Raw genomic sequence first — 21,006 nt, 5'->3', positions numbered from 1 at the left:
TGGTCAAAAGAAAACAAAACAAACTCAGATATGTCACCATGAAGCAATGAAGCATCGCAAAGTTTGTGAAGTATCTTTATATTTTCTACTTTTAATACCCAACACAGATGTCTTTCCGTAATTTAAAATAATGATTTCATCTTTAAGAACTCATCTAATCAGAAAGAATGGTTATAAGAACCCAATACTTCTAAAGAAAAAAGAACACATTCTTAAAAATCACTCACCCTTATTGGCCAGTTGCTTTCTAGATAAGTACTATGAATCTAAAATAAAAACAAACAAACAAACAAACAAAAATTACCATTTCAAGCTTCAATAAAATAGAGATTAATTTTAACACCTTTGGTGTTGGTACTCCTTTTTTAACCACAATTACTTTTTTCCCCCAATAACACTACGGAATCATAAATGTTAGGCTGTTAAAACAAGAAATACAGAAGTGCGTTAACAACACACCATACGACATCATAGATTAATAACTAACTTCTCCCCCCTTAGTCACTTCTCTTTCATGAGCATCTTTCATGGAAATGTACAAAATCTGATAAACACAGCACTCAGGAAGGATTTCCAGTGTTGACATGAAATTTTTGATCCAATCAAAAATGCAAACCAGGATGATCAAAAGCCTTGTTATGAAAGCACTTCCCTGGGATGCATCAAATTACATCTTTGTCCTGGATTCCTCATGTCACAAGAGACAACGAAGAAACAATCCAAAATCAAACTTCAGTCCTTGGTTTAATACAAGGCAGTTAAGTGCCCTCAGTATGAACTAACTGCTGGTTCTCAGAGGGTTGCTGCTCTCCACATAAATTCCAAGTTGTCCTAGTTTTCTTCCCACAGAGAATGAGGACTTTGCCCTACCTCAGTTTCAGAGTCCAGAAGCTCAATCTAGTCAGTTAAAGTGGAAATTCAACTGTATTCAGAATCTTACCTACATGCTTAGTGTCACATATGGCTTGATAAGAGCAATTGTTGCTCTGTGTGAAAAATAACATTCTGGTACATAATTTTCCAAATAAATTTCTGCAAAACATCTCAAATTCCAGTATGAAAATGATAGATTAGGAGATATTTAATTTTTCTTCTATGACAGAGAAATAAGAATCTGTGCCATTACTACACTTGGAAAGTAATTTCTTCTTCCCAAGCTTTGTTTTGTAAGGTTTGAATTACACAGACAGGTGCCATTTAAGACTACTTGAAATACAGCCAACATCATAAGGCTGTATTCATCAGTTGCATATGCTAAAAGCAATCTGCATAAACATATAAAGAACAGAACTAATCCCTTAAGGATTTCTTGCATGTCACATTTAGTCTCTCTCTTAGCACAGGAAAGGAATTAAAACACTTCTTCCCAGGATCAAAAAAATGTTCCGATTTTCTCATTGATTAGACTGCAGATTCATAACCACAAAGTAGAGATGGTCAATATTCCTTTACCATTTGTCAAGAAGCCGTACCCAAGAGAAAGTAAAATAGCAACAGTTTTGTACTAAAGAGAAGAAGAAAGTGATGTGTGAGAAGAAGAGTGAGGCAGAGAGGGATGAGACCTGCAAAATTCTAGCAAGCATAGAACACACAGGCAACTAGTAAGAAGTACCTGTACAACATGCCAATGCCGGTGTCCTAGTAAAGTGCTTAAACCCTGAGAATCTAAACTGCCTTCTGAAAATGGAACTCTTTCCCTGGTAGGCTTATGTTCAGAGTATGCAGAAGTATTTCTTGGATTCTGAGCCTGTGTTGCATCCCCACAGTTCAAATACAAACGATCTTCTCCTTGCAGGAGGACTTGCTCCTGGTTACTCTATTAACACAAAACAAAATAAAACAAAATTAACCTTCAGCTCTGTGTAATCTGATCATTGTAATTAACAAATTAAACAACATGAAAGACAGGCATTATGGCAGTTCTCAACCTTCACATCACTTTACAGTGGTAGGCTTTATGTTACATTATTTCAAAGCAGTATTTTTAAACAGTTATCCAAAAGAATTTACAATAAGATGACCAATTTAACAAAGAATAACTCAACAAGAAAACAAAACCCCTTACCATACAAGGGTTAACAGTGAGTGCACTCTTGATGAAATGAAACTGCAGAATACCACTTTGGTGAGCTTCATTTTTTGCATCTCTTTCAGACTTGATGTTTTGAGAAGAATTCCCATAAATCACCCACAGATGATACCCTTCTGAACCCCAGGTCTAGATGTAAATAATAATAATTAAAAAACAAAGCAAAACAACAACAAAAAACCAACACAAGAAAAGCACTCATTCTTACAAGCAACATCAAAAATAAGGCTTTGCATACATACTTCATTATCAGGTATAACAGATGAAAAAAAATATCAGCTGTCCCCCCTTCTCTCAAAGAAACATTTGCATAAGGAAGAACAGTATACACATTTCATTCATTAAGTGTAATAATGCTAAAGAAAGCCAGTTCACTTTTCTGAAAGCTGCTTTACTACAAATAATTAAAAAAAAATAAATCAACAGGCATCCACCTCCGACAGTATTTTTACATTCATACTTACCATAGAACTGATCTTAAGAGGGTCCTTTTTGGTACCATCAGACTGATACCTTAAAAACAGAACAAAAAGTTTGAGATTGGAACTACTTTATCAAAATAAGAAATAATCTTATCTTTGTATTGCCATATGATTCTGTATTTACATCCATCTTCAGCTATAAAGCCTAAAAGGTAAAGTGATGTTAAGTGACTCAAGTAAATGTAACACTGTGGAGTGTTAGCCAATGTCCTTGGTGCTATATGGGCACCAAGGGAATTTTAACAGTGTTTGTCTGCCAAAGTCTATCTTTAGCAGAATTAGCTTTCATGGGCAGAAAGCTTCAAAACTCCTAAATAACAATCAACAACTTTCATAGGTTGGGAATTATATAAAAGCAAAGGATCAAAAACTAAGATGGTGTATTAGATTCTCATTATCTTAATTAGACAAATGAAGTGTTCTAATATGATATTTTACAATTTAATGAGAGGAAGATACTCACGCAAAATCACCTCCTAAAGTACAAATAAGCTGAGCACCAAAAACACTCCATAAGGACAAGCCTCCACATTCCCAGGTCACCATGACAACACAGCTATCAGGTGACCACCTGATTAGCTTAACAGGCCCTGTTTTATTCCAAATATCTGATAAAAAACAGACAGCAAAATATCATGTGAAAAAATGCCATGTTCTCCAACTGCTTTCATCTTAAAAGTAGAAACCAGAACACAGAGAAATAAGTTCTTGATTTTTCAGTAACTGTTCACTGCATTCATCCACTTGAATAAAAAACACATTAAGAATTAATATTTTCTTTCAAATAAATTTTGGTTCGAATAGAAAACTAAGAATACGTGAAAACAGGCCAGAAACACACCACGCCATAACAATCATATAATTGCAATTCTGGTAAGATGGTTTTCAGGGAAAAAAATATCTTATAGCCAGTCTTGAAACTTCTTCCCCTGGCACATCACATGAATGTGAAACTCTTATTTACCTATTTATTTTTTGTTGTTGTTGTTATTTACAGGCATGCACAGTTCAAGACATAACCCATCCCTTTTTATGTTCCTCACTTCTAAGCCTACACCAAAACCTGGGTTTTTGTTCACGGCAGTTTTGGCAGGGGGCTGCTGGATTACACAATAAAATATTTTCTGTAATCTTAGGACTCTGCATGCCAGTCTTTTCAAGTTAACTCCTGCCTCTTTTGATACATTCGTTACCAGTTTTGACAATAATCTCTCATTTTCTTAGCAAGTAATGGAAAAGTACTATAGAGCTGACATGTGTGAACTACCAAGACCTTAAGCACTTCAAAAGACACAGCATGACAGCAGCACGATCAGTCAGCTATAGATTCACTCTACATCAAAAAAGTCACATATGAAACACCCAAAACTCAATTAGAAGCAAGCAGCAAAAAGAGTAAGTACACAAGAGTAATTCAGTATGCATGTGCAAGAGTAGCAACTAATGACATCAGTCGTGACATAAAATTTTAACTAGTTAAAAATATGTTGGGTTTTTTTGTTTTTTTTTTTTTTTCCCAGTACCCAAAAAACAGCTGGAAAATGCAAGCAATAAAATTATCTCACCTGGATATTGTTTTGGTGTTAGCTCCAACTTATGAGAAAATTGCATGGCTCCAGTGGTGGTATCTATTGTATAAACCTGCACAGAGCCACTGGAAGAAATTACAGACACTTCAGACTACAATCCATTTTAACTTCTCATCAATTTCAAGATGTTAATAAAAGGGTTACGCCTTAATTTTCATACATAACTCTGTTTTCTCACTAACTCAACTCATCCAGATACAACAGAACAACTTATTTACAAACTTGTTGCACAGTACGTAGGATAGACATACCATGTCAAGTTACACTTATACATACATTTCAAGGACCAGGAAAAAAAAAGTTTTACTATTAATACAGCAAGACTTTTTAATTCTCTAAACATATGTGTAGATATGAACCACACATTTTTATGGCTTCCAACTGCATTGCAAACTGTAGGAGTAAATTCCATTTTTACCTGGTGCCAAGGTTTCAGGGTTTCATCAGGAGTGCAGCAGTGAAAACTATGACCTACGTATTACAGTAACTGTTCTTCAAAGGCAAATGCCAACACACACAGTGTTATCATTGCTGCTAGAAGAACACTACTTGATAAGACATTTGACAACCTATATGATCACAGTCATAAAATACTATGAAAAAAACCCACCTTTTTAAAAAAACTGCATTCTACACCATCTATAACACTGTTATATAGGAAGAACTGTAGTTCCTCATATATTAAAAAAAAAGTAGTAAATAAAAACCACAACTACATTTTTTAAGTTTTCTAAGTACTCTATATTTAAACAAGCAAGATTTTTCCCAGTCAAAACAGATCATTCTGTCAGTTTGCTACAAAACGCTACTTCTGTTCAACTTTATTACAAATGCTTAAAATTGAGCTTATAATCCTGCTTTGAAATTAACTGGAATTGTAGTACAATTTCAATCCTTACTACTAGTCTAAACACTTTTTCTCTTCAAAACTGGAAAAAAGTATCAATTGCAATTCCCGTTCAAGCAGGCCTTCCCTCCTGGATTCTTAACATAATATAATACACTGGGAAGACCAATCATTTTCATGATTAAACTTTTTCAACACGAGTTGGTGAAAATTAATAAGTATGTGTGTTACACAAGGAAATTTGTATTTTATTCCCCATTGAACCACTATTTCAAAACTTACTTGGCACATCCAAATGCCATTAGTCTGTATTTGTTATTCACTGCCACACAAGTTCCATCAACCACATCTTGTGCCCACACACCATGGAGCTGCTGTAAAGAAAGGAAGTCATAAAACATTGAGTTAAACAGTGCTTTCAATCATAATACCCACTTTCTATCCATGTGTTACCTATGCATGCCATATAAATGATTTGCTACCTGACTGCCATCAACTCAGTAAATTTCTATTACAAATATCAACATTAATAACGTAGCTCAGGTAAACAGCTCCCCTACATCCTGGCATCTTTCTTTACTTTTTCAATTAGTAATAATGAAATCAGGTTTTACATACAAAGTTCTGAATAATCAAAGCAAGTTATTACCTATAAGGTAAGTATATCCCTGCTATCACATAAAAACCAGTAGGTGATACCAAGGATGGAAACAAAACACAAAGCAGGGGAACAAAACCCTCATCTTCAATCACTGAAACTGTAAATATTTTAAGACTGTGAAGGAGTCTAGGCTCAAGTAAATAAATTATTTTTGTTTTTTTATTTTTGTAATAGAACAAAATAGCTCAGCTTGAAGAGACCCTTCAGAGATTATCTAGCCCTTCTGCCTGATTAGAAGAGACTGAATGATAAAATGTAGTAAGATTTGTAGGCTGAGCTACAGAAAGAAAGTACATAGCTTAGACGAGCTTCCAACAAACAAACTCAGAAACAGACTTATACTTATTAGTCTTAAATTCTGTTGAAAGCTAGAAATAGCTGCAATACTTTGCCACAGGAGAAACCTCTTTATATTGCTACACTTATAACTAGTAAGTAAACTGTCTGTCACAGACAGTAATAAGACCTCAGAACTATGATGACATTCCAAAACAAATAAAATTAGAAAATTCACCTGCTGCTAATTACACTCTCCCACAGACAGGCACTGTCCTTAAAACAATCTAGTTCAAATATTTATTTGAAATACAGTACTACTCTTATGTTAACTCTTAATTAATTTTTTTTAAAATTATTTCTTTGTAGCTGAACAGAAGTTAAAATGCAAAGCTAACTGGAAGGTGGAGACCAGGGAATAGATATCTACTGTAGAACATGTGCTATAAATACTGGAGGGAATATACCTCAGCAGCGAATCTACTTGACATTGGTGTAATGAAACCAACTCTGCCATCATTAAAAACAACTGCAAAACCATCAAGCGTGGCACAGTACTCCATATCTCTGATGTAAACATCTTCAAATCCCAAAAATGAACCTGCTGAGAAAATATCACTCATTTAAAAATATGTCAATATGGTGACAATGCAAACCAACAACTTTTCAGTTACTCACTACTTCACAGCAAAAGCTAACAGGCTGTTTTGTCCACATTTTAAAAAGGCATTTTTTTCTAATCTCTGTTTCAAAGCACATTATATTTTATATAATACAATATTTCTACATCAAAAAGACCCCACCATATAAATATATATATACCTCGAGAAGACTGCAAGTCCACAGAAAAAGGAACTGTACACAGGTTGATGGCCTTTCTTCCATTGGTCATACCATCCCAGTGAACAAGATGGAGAAATCCATCAGCAGTAGCAACAAGCAGATCCTCCAATGTGGACTGCAAACTAACAAATGTATTTGTAATTTTCTTTAAAATCTATAACTCAAATCAATGTCACAGAGTTATCAATTAGTGTAACAAACATCACATTACTGCCTTTTCCATAAATAAGTTGGGAAATTATACCAATTAAGTAATAATTGAAGTGTGTAAGCATTTTAGGCAGTAGGATACCAAGTTTATAAAATATAATACTTCTTTGTTCTATTCCGGGAATCAGAAATTATTAACAGGCTTGTATCATCAGAGTAATTGTTTAAGCAGACATGAAGAACTGTAGATCATACTCATATTACTTCAGGATAAACGTAAGATGCTGAAGACAATCAATTATTCATCCATAGCAGAAAATTACCAGTATCATCAAGGCCATAAACAATACTTCCTGAGCTCTCACTAAGCCCATTAATTCAGCAGACACTGGACTTAAGTAATTCCCAAAAGATCTCTACATTTCTGAAAACTACTGTTAATCTATGCTTATGTAAATAACAATCTGAAGCTTTCTAGGAAAGCTTTTCCCAATGTTTACTACACATATTTCAATATCCAGTTCCTCCTTTGAAACCTATTTCCAATTTGCATTTGGGAATTTATCCATCCCACCCTAATGTTACACAGTTTCACCAACTTCTTACATTAAGTCTATCTACAGAGAATGCAATCCCCACAAAAAAACAGAGGTAAACAAAATCTTTCAGATGAAATGTCCACAGACAACTGGAGGAAATGTTGAAATTCCGCCTACAGTTTTGCCTATGTACCTGCGTCTCCATTAAATACCTAATCCATACTTTGAGTCCACACACAAACACTATTTATAGTAATGCAATACTGAACATAAACGTATTATGTTCTTTTTTACAGAGTGCCAAAATACACTGGCAAGCACAGAAGTAAAGAATACCTGACTTTTTTGCCTTTTCAGGTTTTCTAAAACTTCCTATCCAGTTTCCTCTTCTCTTTTTAACAAGCAACTGCAATAAAAAGTTCTAACGCAATTAATGAACATACCTTGTGATAGAAGCTTGCAGGTCCAACACTTTCTTCATTTCAACATTTAAAGAAGGAGCACACTGTTCTTCTTTATAATGTGGGGTTCCCTTTATATGTGGGCTTCCTCTAAAACAGAAAGAAACACAAACATTGAAACAAGATGTTACCTCAAAAGAGGTAAGAGTTATTTTTATAATTCTTACTGACTTTTTCTTATGTATACCAGACACCTATTATCTGTCTACAGGAAACACAAGTTGTTCTAAAAGTAATGCCTCCTATTTATTTCCATGGAAACAACAAGAGATACAAAGAGCACAATAACAGTATTCGATAAGGAAAATTTTCAGCAACCACGCACTACTTTTCAACAGTCATCACCATTAGCTATGCATTTATGCCCATGATGTTCAAGAGCCTGCACATCTGCACCAGTACAGGCAGGCCACTGTCACTGTTGTCACTGCTGAAATGCAACACCTAGCACCTCAGTGTGCTCACATTCACTGTTTGGTCAATGAATGCCAGTGGGTGCCATTTTTTCTACAAGGAGGAATTCAATGACACACTTTTAATCTATCCATACTTCCATGTCAGATACTGTTCTGACAGACTGCCTCTCTGCTGCCATCTGTCACATGGCAACAACATGTAATGGAATACTCTTGGGACGAGGTTCAACCTCTACTGCCATACCACCAACACCTACTTCTGACACCAACATAATAAAACAGGGGGTATTACTTTCAGAACAGCCCTCATAGAACAAAATTTTAAAGCAAAAATTGTAATTGGTAGTATCAACTTCTGTGTCTGTAAGGAGTATGCAAGCAAATTAAGACAATGAGCAGACAATGAATGTTAGAATAATTGCAAATTCGTTCTTTGCCAAAAAGCATTGCAGGTTTACACTCATGTTTCTTGACCTCCTTTTACCAGATCAATGTTTCCATCTTTAATTCCTCACAACCCAACAGGCAGACATTTATTATAATAATTCCTATGACTATTCCCATACGAGCCTTTGACCTACCAAGAAAAGGGATAAGAGATGACCAAGAACTTTCTTAAAACAGGATGTTAAACTTTCACTATCTAGAAACTGATAAAGCTTCTAACATATATTTTCCTCATTTTAAGTTTCACACTTAATTCTCAAACTAAATATAACAACCTTATTTGTTCTGTATAGTTTATTCAATGTGCCATATATTCAGTTAATAAAAACAAACAAACAAAAAAACCCCTTGACCTATATAATTACTGTGACTTGACGTCATCCTTTGTTGAAAAAAGCATCACACTGGTTAATAACTCCAATTACGCATTTCAAAGGCATTGTAGATGAATTAGAGTTTTGTCTAATATCATTAGTCAGAAACAAATATATACACAAATCTATGTCATCTTGGTTTTTAGTTAAGAAAATACCTTACCCTACAGCAAGGCAGCCAATGCAACTATCTGAGACACCGTGCATGAGAAATCACCTTCAGTTTCTGAGAAGTTTGATATCACAGTGATGCCTTAACCTTTTTCCTGACTTTCTTGAACTCAGTTGGCTTTAAGTACTTCAATTTCATTATCATTTTATAGCAAAACACTGCATTCAGATGAACTATTCTTTGACGTATACCACACTGATTCTTAAGCTGAGCTTAAGATTTATGCTAGCTGAGATAGGAGGAAAGCAACCTTTAACAAGGTAAAGTTTACAGACTGAAATACTAACATGTTTTAAGAACAACACCATTGGGGTCACAGAAAAAATAAACAAATCTGTAAAAGCTAGTTAATTTAATGTCCACAGACTGCATACCTTGTCTAAACAAGTGTACATAAAAAAAAACATAAAAAATTTAAAAGCTGTTAACTTGGAAAAAAACAGACCTCATAGTAGCCAGCTATTGTGATAGCCTGACAGGAGGCTTAAAATGCAAGGACCTTGACTAGTTAATATTACTATTGTTGTGAGTCTTTCTTTACTCACTATGCATTTTTTGGAAGCTCCATCTGATTAAAGATAATAATAATAAAAAAGGCTTAGTTCCATCAAATCTCTGCCACTACCTGCAATGTATAACCCTGGGGATTGGAGAGGGGAACAGAAAAGAACTAGAAATCACCAGATGTTTGAGTATATGCCTTTCATGTGGGCACATGGGCTCAGACAAACTGTTCCCAAGCAATGTGACAGGACTATAGCTCATCAAGAATCAGTGGTACAACTCAATCTCCTAATCATAGAATCATAGAATTACCCAGGTTGGAAAAGACCTTGAAGACCATCAAGTCCAACCGCAGCCTAACCAGTACCCTAACTCTAAAAACCCTACACTAAATCATATCCCTGAGTACCACATCCAAACGGCTCTTAAACACANTAAACACAACTAGGGATGGCGATTCAACCACCTCCCTGGGAAGCCTATTCCAGTACCTAACTACCCTTTCTGTCAAGAAGTTCTTCCTAATATCCAACCTAAACTTGCCCTGGTGCAACTTGAGGCCATTTCCCCTTGTCCTGTCACTTGTCACTAGTGAGAAGAGACCTGCCCCACTGTCACTGTAAGCACCTTTCAGGTACAGGAAGAGGGCAATATGGTCTCCTCTCAGCCTTATTTTCCCCAGACTAAACAGCCCCAGCTTCCTTAGCCTCTCCTTGTAGGGCTGATTCTCCAAGCCCTTCACAAGCCTGTTGCCCTTCTCTGGACCTGCTCCAGTACCTCCATGTCTTTCCTGTGCTGAGGTGCCCCAAACTGAACACAGTACTTGAGGTGAGGCCTCACCAATGCCGACTACAGGGGCAGGATGACTTCCCTAGTCCTGCTCACCACACCATTCCTGATACAAGCCAGGATGCCATTGGCCTACTTGGCCACCTGGGCACACTGCTGGCTCGTATTCAGCCAACTGTCCATCAGCACACCAAGGTCCCTTTCCATCCGGGAGCTTTCCAGCCACTCCTCCCCAAGCCTGTAGGGTTGCCTGGGGTTGTTGTGACCAAAATGCAGGACCCGACTCTTGGCCCTATTGAAACTCATGCCATTAACCTTGGCCCATTGATCAAGTCTATCCAGGTCCCTCTGTAGTGCCCTTCTTCCCTCTGACAGATCAACACTCCCTCCCATCTTAGTGTCATCTGCGAATTTGCTGAGGGTGCACTCAATCCCCTCATCCAGATCATCAATGAAGATGTTAAACAGAAGCGGCCCAAGCACTGAGCCCTGGGGGATGCTGCTCATGACCAGCCGCCAACTGGATTCTACTCTATTGACCACAACTCTCTGGGCCCGGCCATCCAGCCAGCTCTTCACCCAGCAGAGCATTGTGCGCCCATCCAAACCACTGTCAGCCAGCTTCTCTACCAGAATGTTATGGGGGACAGTGTCAAAGGCCTTAAAATCAAACAAATGAACAAAACAAAACAAAACAAAAAAATCGACAGGAAAATGTTGCATAACATTTAAGTGTTATTGTAATACACCACGTTGCATGAGTCTGACAGGTATATAACTAAGTATAAATACTGGTTTTGTGGAAGACAAAATACAAGCCAGAATGGGAACACCACAGCTTAAAAGATGTTTTTTCAGGGAATATAATACCTAATAAGGGCAGGCTTCTTTTTCTTTAAACACCTCTGATTATTTAAAAATAGTCTGTAAGAGTATTTCAGATTTCAGCTCTATGAGGTCATATCAGCACATTTGTCTCAAACTACAGAGTACATCTTTTTTTCAGAGATCCACTATCACCCTGATTGAAACTCAAAACCTTCAGATTTTTTAATTTATTACCTATGACTATCAATTCAAAGTAAACCCCTACCTTCGGTGCAGGGAAAACATGGTACACTGTGTTCAAACTGTCCACATCTGCATGAGTCAGCCTTACAAGTTAAGCTGCTTTGACCTTTAAACAAAGAATTTGCTTTGCTGACAGAGGCAGGAAAGAATGTTTGGTCTGCATTGCCACATCAGCATCTGCTACTGTTGTATCCAAATTTTAAGTAACTCTTGTGCAAGAATTGAGAGGAATGGACACATTCCAGTAACCAACCAGCTGTGTGTTATTTCACCTCTATTCTAACTTCAGAAAGGAGACAACTAAAACCACCTTCACAAAGTTAAAGAGCCTGATTGAGACAATAGGGAGGAAACCGAGTGAAGAACAAGCGAACTGCAAGTGAAACAGTGGAAAATCTTCAGTCTGTCTTTCAGAGTTCAGTCTTAATTCCTGTACGTAGCTGAAGTATCAAAACATGTTTTTTCTAGGCCTCAACTGATTCTAAAGATATTGGCCACATCCATTAACAGAATTCAGCCTCTGAATATGTCTCAGCACAAAGAACTGGGAAAAACCTCCCACTTCATTAGCGATCCAAAAAAAAAAAAAAAAAAAACCAACCAAAAACAAAACAAAAGAAAACAAAAAAAACCAAGAACAAACAAAAAAACCCAAAAAAACAAAAACAAAAAAACAAAAACACAAAAAAAAAAAACCCACCAACCCAAACACACAGATATAGAATCATTTGAGTTGGAGGAGACCCCTAAACATCATTTAGTCCAACTCCTCCGCAATGAGCAGATGCCTGCAGCTGCATCACATTGCACAGAGCCCCGTACAGCCTGAAATTGAATGCCTCCAGGGATGGGATGCTCACTGACTCTGACCAGCACGTTCCAGAGCCTCACCAACTTTATTGTAAAGAACTTTCTTTTATCCAATTCAAGTTTTCACTCTTTTAGTTTGAAACTGTTTCCTCTAGTCTTATCATTCCCCTAGTCTCCCCTAAAGAGTCTGTCTTCTTTCTTATAGATACTACCCCTTTAGATACTGAAAGGCCCAGAGCCTTCTCTTCTCCAGACTGAACAGCCCCAGTTCTTTCAGCCTGTCCTCACAGGGAAGGTGTTTTAGCCCATGGGTAATTTTTGGAGCATGTCTGGAGGAGAGCCGCAACAGGTCTACCACATCACTCCTGTACTGATGACTCCACACTGGACACAGTACTCCAGGTGAGGTCTCACCAGCGCAGAGTAAAGGAGCAGTATCACCCCCCTCATACTGCTGGCCATGCTTCTTTAGATGCAGCCCAGGATACAGTTTTTTGGCTGTATCCTGGGCTGGCAGAGCACACTGATGGCTCATGTCCAGCTGCTCATCCAGCAGTACTCACTAAGTCTTTCTCAGCAGAGCTGTGCCCTATCCTTAAATTCCCCAGCTTGTACTGAAGCAGCGGTTGCCAAATGCAGTGACATGGAATGTGTAGAGTGCTACGTTATTTAACCTTTTAAGGTAGAATACAAGTCTTTTAGTGATGTTTCAGATCTTGAAGATTAAGAAGTATTTTTTTTATATGACCATATTCATTCCCTTTTCCATATTTTACATTATACTTTAGATGCCTATTCACAGAAAACTAACATTATATGTTTTTACAAAGCCTATGTAAGATGCTGAAGATCTAAACAACTAAATCTCATTAATCACTCTTAAAATAAGTGTATAGAAATACATTAAGTATAATTTCCCCTTTTCCAAAATTTATTCACTAAACTTTTCCCATATCAACCTCCTGATAATAGATTTCTAACTTGACTTTCTCCATATTAAAGAGACACATGTAAGTAAGTGAACGGCTAAAATTCTTACCATAAAGTCAAATTCTGTTGCATTTATTAGACCTTGCAGGGAGAAGAACTGGCTCTCTAAGTAATATGTTAAATCTTTTAGAAAACTATGTTGAAAATAAAAGATGTGAGAACCAGCACTGACAAAAATGGAGAAAGGGACTAAAAAGAAAACATGACAAACACAAACCAACCAACCAACCCACCAACATGATGATCAGCTCCCACAACTCACTGCTGCTTGGGATGTAGTGGAGACACTACTGAAAAACACATTCGAAACTCTAGACTGGTTCATTAAAAAATATACCTAGAACAAGTAACTGAAACACACACAGCAAAATATTGTTAATACACATTTGGAACTATGAACTTCTTAATAGTTGCTGCTAAAACGGTTTCTTCAGCAGTATGTTTTGATTTATTTTATTTATTTATTGTTGTTTCAGCTAATAAAAGCAATAAGCAGTCCTGGAGGGGAAAAAAAAACCAAACAAACAACACAAAAGCAAAACAAAACAACAGGGCAAACAATGTTTGCAGATGAATTTATACCACCATCATCACCTTTAAATGTAGCTCTTCAATAACAGCCGCTGTCTACCATGCTTTTACAACCAGTTCTGAAATAAGTTGAACAGGTTGCACTATGAGCTTTGATTTCCACGTAATCTTAATCTTCTGACCTCTAAACTTCTTTATCTCCATGAGACACTGCAGCCAGTCACCAGCCTATGAAATACATCTGGCATAGTCCACATCTATATGCATGCAGTCAGAAAAAGCCAATCAATGATTTAAAAAGAAAAAATGGAAATAACTTTGAAGAATTCTCTATACGCTCTGCCAGAGTGAATAATAAGTTCCTGTGGTTTGAGAAGTACTGTGATGCGGTTGATATAGCAGAAGGAAGGGATGCCATCCAGAGGAATCTTAAACTCAAAAGAGTTTGCCATTCTGTGATTATGACACACTAATCATCTATTTCTTATAGAAGTGAAACAGTGCCACAAGTTGATTCAATTTCAAAGATTTCTTAATTGCTAATGAACCATGTTCTGGGACACCAAATGACACAATGTTTAATAAAATTTTACAGCTAATCTAGTTTTAAATATACATTATCCCATCAATGCCAAAACCAACGTTATAATTTTAACAAGGAAAAAAAAAATCGCACAAACTTAAAATTCTGTGCAAGTTTAATTCCCGAGAACAACTATTTAGTAAGTTCATTAGCTGTATATCTAATCAATTACCCCTGCAGAGTTTAAAGTTCAAAACATTTCTGCACACTAATCTTAAGTGAATTGAATGAGAGGAAAAAATCCCAACTGATATAATTTGTGGCACCTATAAACAGTTTCACTAAAGGAAAGGAAAAAAAAAAAAATGAAAAAAATGAAAAATACCGAAAAGAGTTGGGCACAAATACTCTAACCAGATACGTAAGCATTAATACAGTAATATGAACTGAAATATAAACATTAGCTTGTTAACGTGTTCGTGCTGGTTAGAACATGACATTCAGGCCTGATTCTAAATTTAAGGCCCTTAGCTCCCATGCAAGTTCCACTTGAGGATATGAAGAAATACAAGACAAAAATATCCTCAGCATTAAATCACCACACAATGTCTTTTCAGTTATAAGTCTTACTGTCACTATTTTTGCTGTAATTCTGAACTGAAATAATTAACAGTTCAGCAGAGAGACAAGTCTCTACTGTGATGTTGCTGCACATTTCATCCCTGTGAAACAATCTGTATGATATCTGTACAAATTTGTTTGGAAGCTCCTCAAAAAATATCGCCACTTAATGTGACACTACTTATATGACACTAGTTAAGACTTCTAAGCAGATCACACGCAGGAATTAGTCATATTTTACCACCCTACTATCACATATTCTTTTATTTTGTAGTAATTTTAGTAATATGGTGATAAAATTAGACTGAACTAATTGAAGCAGGCCTTTGTACTTGTGTTCACTTCTGGGAAGTATCACAGAATGTGGGCTGACAGCCAACACTGATTCTCTTCCAAGTCTGCTATGAACTGGAGAGAGGTTTTTAAGAGGTGGAACAGCAAAATAGTCTGAGGCACTCTATTTTACCTTTTTTTTTTTTTTTAAATGTGTTTTTAGTCAAGTAGATTAAGCAGGACTTAGCATTTATTCCACAGACTAGCAAGCTCCAGCAAAGTATTAACAGAGACAAAAGGATTTCTTCATCTGAATAACTATATCTTGTAATATACCCTAAAATATCAAGACAGGCAAACAATAAAAAGATAATGAACAAACAACAAAACACTAGATAAAGTATTAAAAACTTTCGTTTTCCTTTGGAACAACAGAATGCTGCTGTTACACTGCAAGCACTAATTTTATCACTTTAAACTGATTTTGGTTTGTATATAAAACATGCATAACGCTGAACAACCTCTAAACACTTAAAACATCTGCTTCAGTAAATCTGAAACAAATAAGCCTCAAAAAGAATAACAAGACCAGAATTCAAAACAATATATTGTGATGCATATTGATGTACAAGCAGCTTAAGTGTTTCCCTCACTTCCCATCCACATACTCCTATACACTTGAGTTTCTTTGTTTTTTTGTTTACTTGTTTGGTTGGGTTTATTCGGGATAGTTCTACTAAGAGTACAAATACAGGTAAGCACTTCAGGATCATCTTACTCCATCCATATCTAGGAAAAACTGTGTGTGAAAGATAGAAGAGCAGGGGTTTTTATTTTCAGCAGCTTTTTTGGTCCATTTCTATAAATAGAGGTTAAACAATAATTTCAGGCATTTCAATTATCGACCAAACTCTATAGCACAAAACAAGTTTTGAAACAATAATTTGTTTCAGAAACAGTAATGCCTTGTACAGCTGTAACTTCACTGCATCTACCAATTGTCTAAAGCAGAGGAATGTAAAAGAAATCCTAAAGCTAAGAAAGTATCTTCTAATCTGTTTTTTCTAATATTTTTTATTACTGTCAGTAAAACACGCACATTGTATTTAAATGAGAGCAAAGGTGACAGGAGTACTTAAACACAATATTTATTAGCTTTTTCATCTTTATGGGAGGAAATATAATCAAAAGTTCAGCTACTCATTAAACTAGAAAGTCTTGCACCAGGATTCAAGTGCAGCTGAGCAAATTTCTGGTGTGTACTCTCAGTGCACTGTGACCTCAGCTTGAAAAGAGAGGATTTTCCTTTTATCTTTTTTGTTATGATGCTTACCATACATGACTCGATCAGAACTGGTTATTTAAAGCAAGGATACTGGAGGACTGGCCTTGTTCTGCTTACAGAATGTACATTTGGCCAGATCATAAACACTAAGCAGATGCTTATTCCAAGTTTTAAGATTAAGACCAAGTCCAAACTTTAAAGAACACATTAGAAGCAAGTGTGTCTATTAGCTGATAATATTCTACAAAACCTGTTAACTTACTGGTATGTCATGGAGGTAACCAAAGAGAAGAATGGTAGAAGGGAAGAAAACTTTATCTGAGGTACACAGAGTGTGTAGACCTACAGTTGGCCTGTTTTCCTTTCATTTTTGTTTCCAGCAGCTGATAAGACACTGTCCTAGACTACTCAAATAAAAAGACAGACTTCAATCTTCCCTGCATTCTGCAAAACTCACCACACCTCCACTCACAAATAACACAGATAAGTAACTACGTAAGTCAGAGCTGGGTAAGTCAGAATTAATGTTTGCATGAGTGTTAAAATATCACAAGCAACTGCTTTACGATGAACTGAAGAGAATCACCACATAAGTATCACTAGCCAGCTGTTCCATGCTCCTGAACTTCACGATCCTGCTAATGAACAGAAAGTTCTAACAACCAGCTCCTTACACTCAGAGCAACTTCAAAGTCACCACTTCCTAACACCAGCCCTTCTGTTACACTGTAAGAGGGCCTGAAGCTAAGCCACTAGAATCTCAGGGGCAGCATGCAGGGAGTTAAAGAAGGGAAAGAGGTAGGTTTAGTTTCCCCATCAGGTCAGCAACCTAGCTTGACTTAAGTCACAGCTGCATAATCACTACTGCCAGCACACAAGAAGGAGCCAAGAACACACTGCTACAGTATGAGAAAACAGTAAGATGATCCCTTTCAGGCACAATGCAAGAAACACACGAGCCTTTACAATGATTTTTTAATTGTTTCATAGTTAACAGATTTGGTAAACTGCAATGTAAACTGGTAAATTTCAGTCCCGCAGAAATAAAATACAGTTTCACCTTTGGCAAACAAAAACATCCTCCCAAAAAGTTAAAGTTTCAGTTCTGAGTTTTTTGTTTAGTTTGTCTGTGGGTTCATTTTGGCTTAGGTTTGGTTTGGAAGTTGGACTTTTTTTTTTTTTTTTTTTAAATTTGTTTAATATCTGATTAACACAGGAGAAACTATAAAGCAAAACTACCTACTGACAAAGCAGTGCACCTGTATAGGAAAAGATATAAATATACCCTGAAGTCCTCACCATTCAACAGACAACTCAGCTAACAAATACCTTCTCAAAAACCACACACTCTTAGGTTGAAAAGTCACTTTCCAATATTAATATATGAAAGTTGGTCTGATATAGCTTGATAGCTATTTTCATATCCTTCCCTAACTCGGCACATAAAAAGTTCCAAAATTTCTTTCATTCTTACTGCATAATTTATACATATTTCCATACAGTTTCAGATTTTACCAGTTAAATATATATGCCCAGTAGAAGAGTATGCTATTAGTTATCATTTACTGTGTTTGCATTATGTGCAGCTATAGACATACTATTTCCTTTTTCATTTTAACAGATTTTTGGTAGGTTAGGCTTCTCTATTTTTTCCCTCTCCTTTTTTTCTTTGATGACAGCACATCAGATGTGAAAAGTCAGTTTGCAAGTTTGACCTACTCGGGTTTCAGAAAAGGCAAGCATTGTAATATAACTTGTCTATATTAGTCTTAAGTTTCTGGAAAGTTGACAAATAAATTCCACAGCTTTGAGGACTATTTCAGAAGAAAAAGATGCACTACAATGGTGTAACACCCAGTGATGTGAAAATTAATTCAGTTTCAAATTTTCTACTAGCTGCCAAATCATTTCTCCCAGTACATATTTGTAAATTAGATTATTTTTTTTAAACACAGAACAAGCCTTCATAAACATTAAGTTTTAAATGTTCATGATTTAGTAGCTATGTATTATGTTTTCCTCTTATATGACATCATCTTCCTCCAATACTCCTCACAGGTTTTCACTTGCAGACACAAAGGCTTTGTCATATCCTGCCACTGAAAGGCTGTCCCATGGGCAAAAGCTGTGAGCAGCACTCAGCCTTGACCTGCTGATATGCTCTTCTCCCCATTTGTGACTTATTTCTCTTGATACCTTTTATATTATATCAAATCCCTTTATCATTTTTAGTAAAATATTTTATTTCTTATTTCAGTCGAGTAATTCCTCCTTCTCAGTTTTCTAAGAGCTTCTCACAGGGGAAGAGACAGAGGTGGGGAGGGCCAAGCTCAATCACAGACAAAAAGCCCTCAATCCATGACACCTACTCATCAACTTTTTTCTGTGAACTTGAAAACGCATCTCCTGCCCTCACAGAAGTCATCTCTAGCCAATAATTAATCAAGACCATTTTATTATTCCTGTGACCAAACTGCATTCAATCAACAACTATACAGTCTGCCTACGTAAAGATGCAAATGCACAAATGTACTATTAAGGTTTTAACCTCTCCCAAAAACTTCAAATCATGCCAAATCACACTACGAGTCAATGAAGTTAACCACAAATGCATCCCAGGTACAGTCACACTACATTTTAATAAGGGAAATGTATTATACGGTTCACAAGGGAAATAAGATGATAATGACAACACATAAAACTAAAATATTTGTACATCTTGCTAAAAACAGCTCATATTATGTATAAGATGTAGGGAATTTCTTCCCCATTTGCTTCAAAAATATCTCAGGTATTGTAAAATTGGAGGGAGGGGAGGATTTTATTAAAAAATTCCTAAGAAATATATCTAACTGAACCAGTATAAAGAAACTATTGAAGTCTGTGCAAGATCAGGAATCCTAAAGAACTTATATCAATTACAAAATTAGACATTATTAACCCTGCTATTCAGGATTCTGAGACCTCATAATTGCCAGAAAGTGCCAGGAATCCTGTCAGTGTACAGCAAGCCAATTAGATCAGCTTCTTCTCTGAATTGACCCTAACTCCAAAGAAAGATACTCTATATAGTCATCAAGGTTTAAAACACAACAACAACAACAACAACAACAAAAAAAATGCACTTGATCATATAATCTGCCCAGGACTTGTCTGGTCACATTTTCCTACACTGTGAAAACTCAAAGAAAGTTTACAATACTTACTTGGGATACATCGGTTCATAAAGATACTTGTCTCTTGCTGAAGGGATTTCAAAAAATAAGATGTATCCATTCGCAGTCTGAAAGAGAAATACTGATCAATTGCACATCTGGACATCTAGATGCATAAGTAAACTCTGTACAGATTCTTGTCACATCTACATGTCTTATATAGAGCAAGTGCATCTACATGCTATCCATTCTCAGACATACTAAGAAATATGCTTTGAAATTCATTCTCTATAAAATTCGTACTACCTCTCAAAATCCACTGGACACATCACTCATCTAGCAGCACAGTTTAAACATCCTACGAACGTGTCATTTGCTGCAGAGACTAGCTTTAGAGCAGGTGTGACTGCAGCGGGCAAGGGATCTGGAATGAAAAAGGCCAACGATAAAGCTCTTCTTAGGGCTTTTTTTTTTTGAAGCTAGCAACAGTGCTGCACTTAGTGCTGGGCTGCTGGTAGCTTGTGGACAGGCTCCTGAGTCAGCAGGGGTGGAGCTGGCACATTAGTGGTACAGTTTAAACACCCATCCTTAACATTTACACCTGATGATAAGCTTAAAATAGCCTCGGGGAGATCACACATCACACCAGTTTAGCAGCCATTGTTGCTGTCCACCGAGAATGAGAAGGTTCCCTAAGTGAGCACCACCCATACTGCCCATATGGTGCTGCAGCTGTGTGTGTGGGAGGTGGGTCAAGTGGTGAGGAGTGTTAAGTATTGTCCCTCCTTGCTCAGTAGACCTGCTTTCTTCTTGGCGATCTCTGAGACTCCAGGCCTCAACGTGGTCTCCATCAGACAGAAGGCTTATTTCAAGAAGACTGTGGCAGCACAGACAAAGGGCCTGCCAGAAATGCAGCTGTTCAGGTCTCTGGCTGCAGGGAGTGCCTGAACCTGCTACTGCCAGGGGAGGGTGGCAGGGATTCCACCTGTATGAGGTGCGAGCAAGTGGATGAGCTGCTCAGACTGGTGGTGGAGCTCAAGGAAGAGCTATGCTTGACCAACCACATTTCCTTCTATGAGTGGGTGACCAGACTGGTAGATGAGGGAAA

The 21,006-nt window shown here is 36.8% G+C and overlaps 1 protein-coding gene across 3 annotated transcripts in view; it reads right to left on the bottom strand.

Moving 5' to 3' along the window:
• The window catches only part of RIC1 (RIC1 homolog, RAB6A GEF complex partner 1), a 49,385-nt gene that overhangs the window by 15,092 nt on the left and 13,287 nt on the right, over positions 1–21,006 (bottom strand). The window contains exons 3-13 of one of the 3 annotated variants that reach the window (XM_015848970.2): positions 19,950–20,026; positions 7,920–8,027; positions 6,767–6,909; positions 6,412–6,548; positions 5,290–5,381; positions 4,137–4,225; positions 3,035–3,179; positions 2,554–2,602; positions 2,066–2,218; positions 1,613–1,816; positions 228–266 (exon numbers count right to left, since the gene is read on the bottom strand). In XM_015848970.2, coding sequence (XP_015704456.1) covers positions 228–266; positions 1,613–1,816; positions 2,066–2,218; positions 2,554–2,602; positions 3,035–3,179; positions 4,137–4,225; positions 5,290–5,381; positions 6,412–6,548; positions 6,767–6,909; positions 7,920–8,027; positions 19,950–20,026 — 1,236 coding nt within the window. The remainder of the gene's footprint in view (positions 1–227; positions 267–1,612; positions 1,817–2,065; positions 2,219–2,553; positions 2,603–3,034; positions 3,180–4,136; positions 4,226–5,289; positions 5,382–6,411; positions 6,549–6,766; positions 6,910–7,919; positions 8,028–19,949; positions 20,027–21,006) is intronic. The other 2 variants (XM_015848972.2, XM_015848971.2) reach the window with 2 other exon arrangements.

The sequence above is a fragment of the Coturnix japonica genome, chromosome Z (genome assembly GCF_001577835.2).
Source record: "Coturnix japonica isolate 7356 chromosome Z, Coturnix japonica 2.1, whole genome shotgun sequence".
Taxonomy (NCBI): Eukaryota; Metazoa; Chordata; class Aves; order Galliformes; family Phasianidae; genus Coturnix; species Coturnix japonica.
This window is presented reverse-complemented; position numbering and strand designations above follow the sequence as displayed.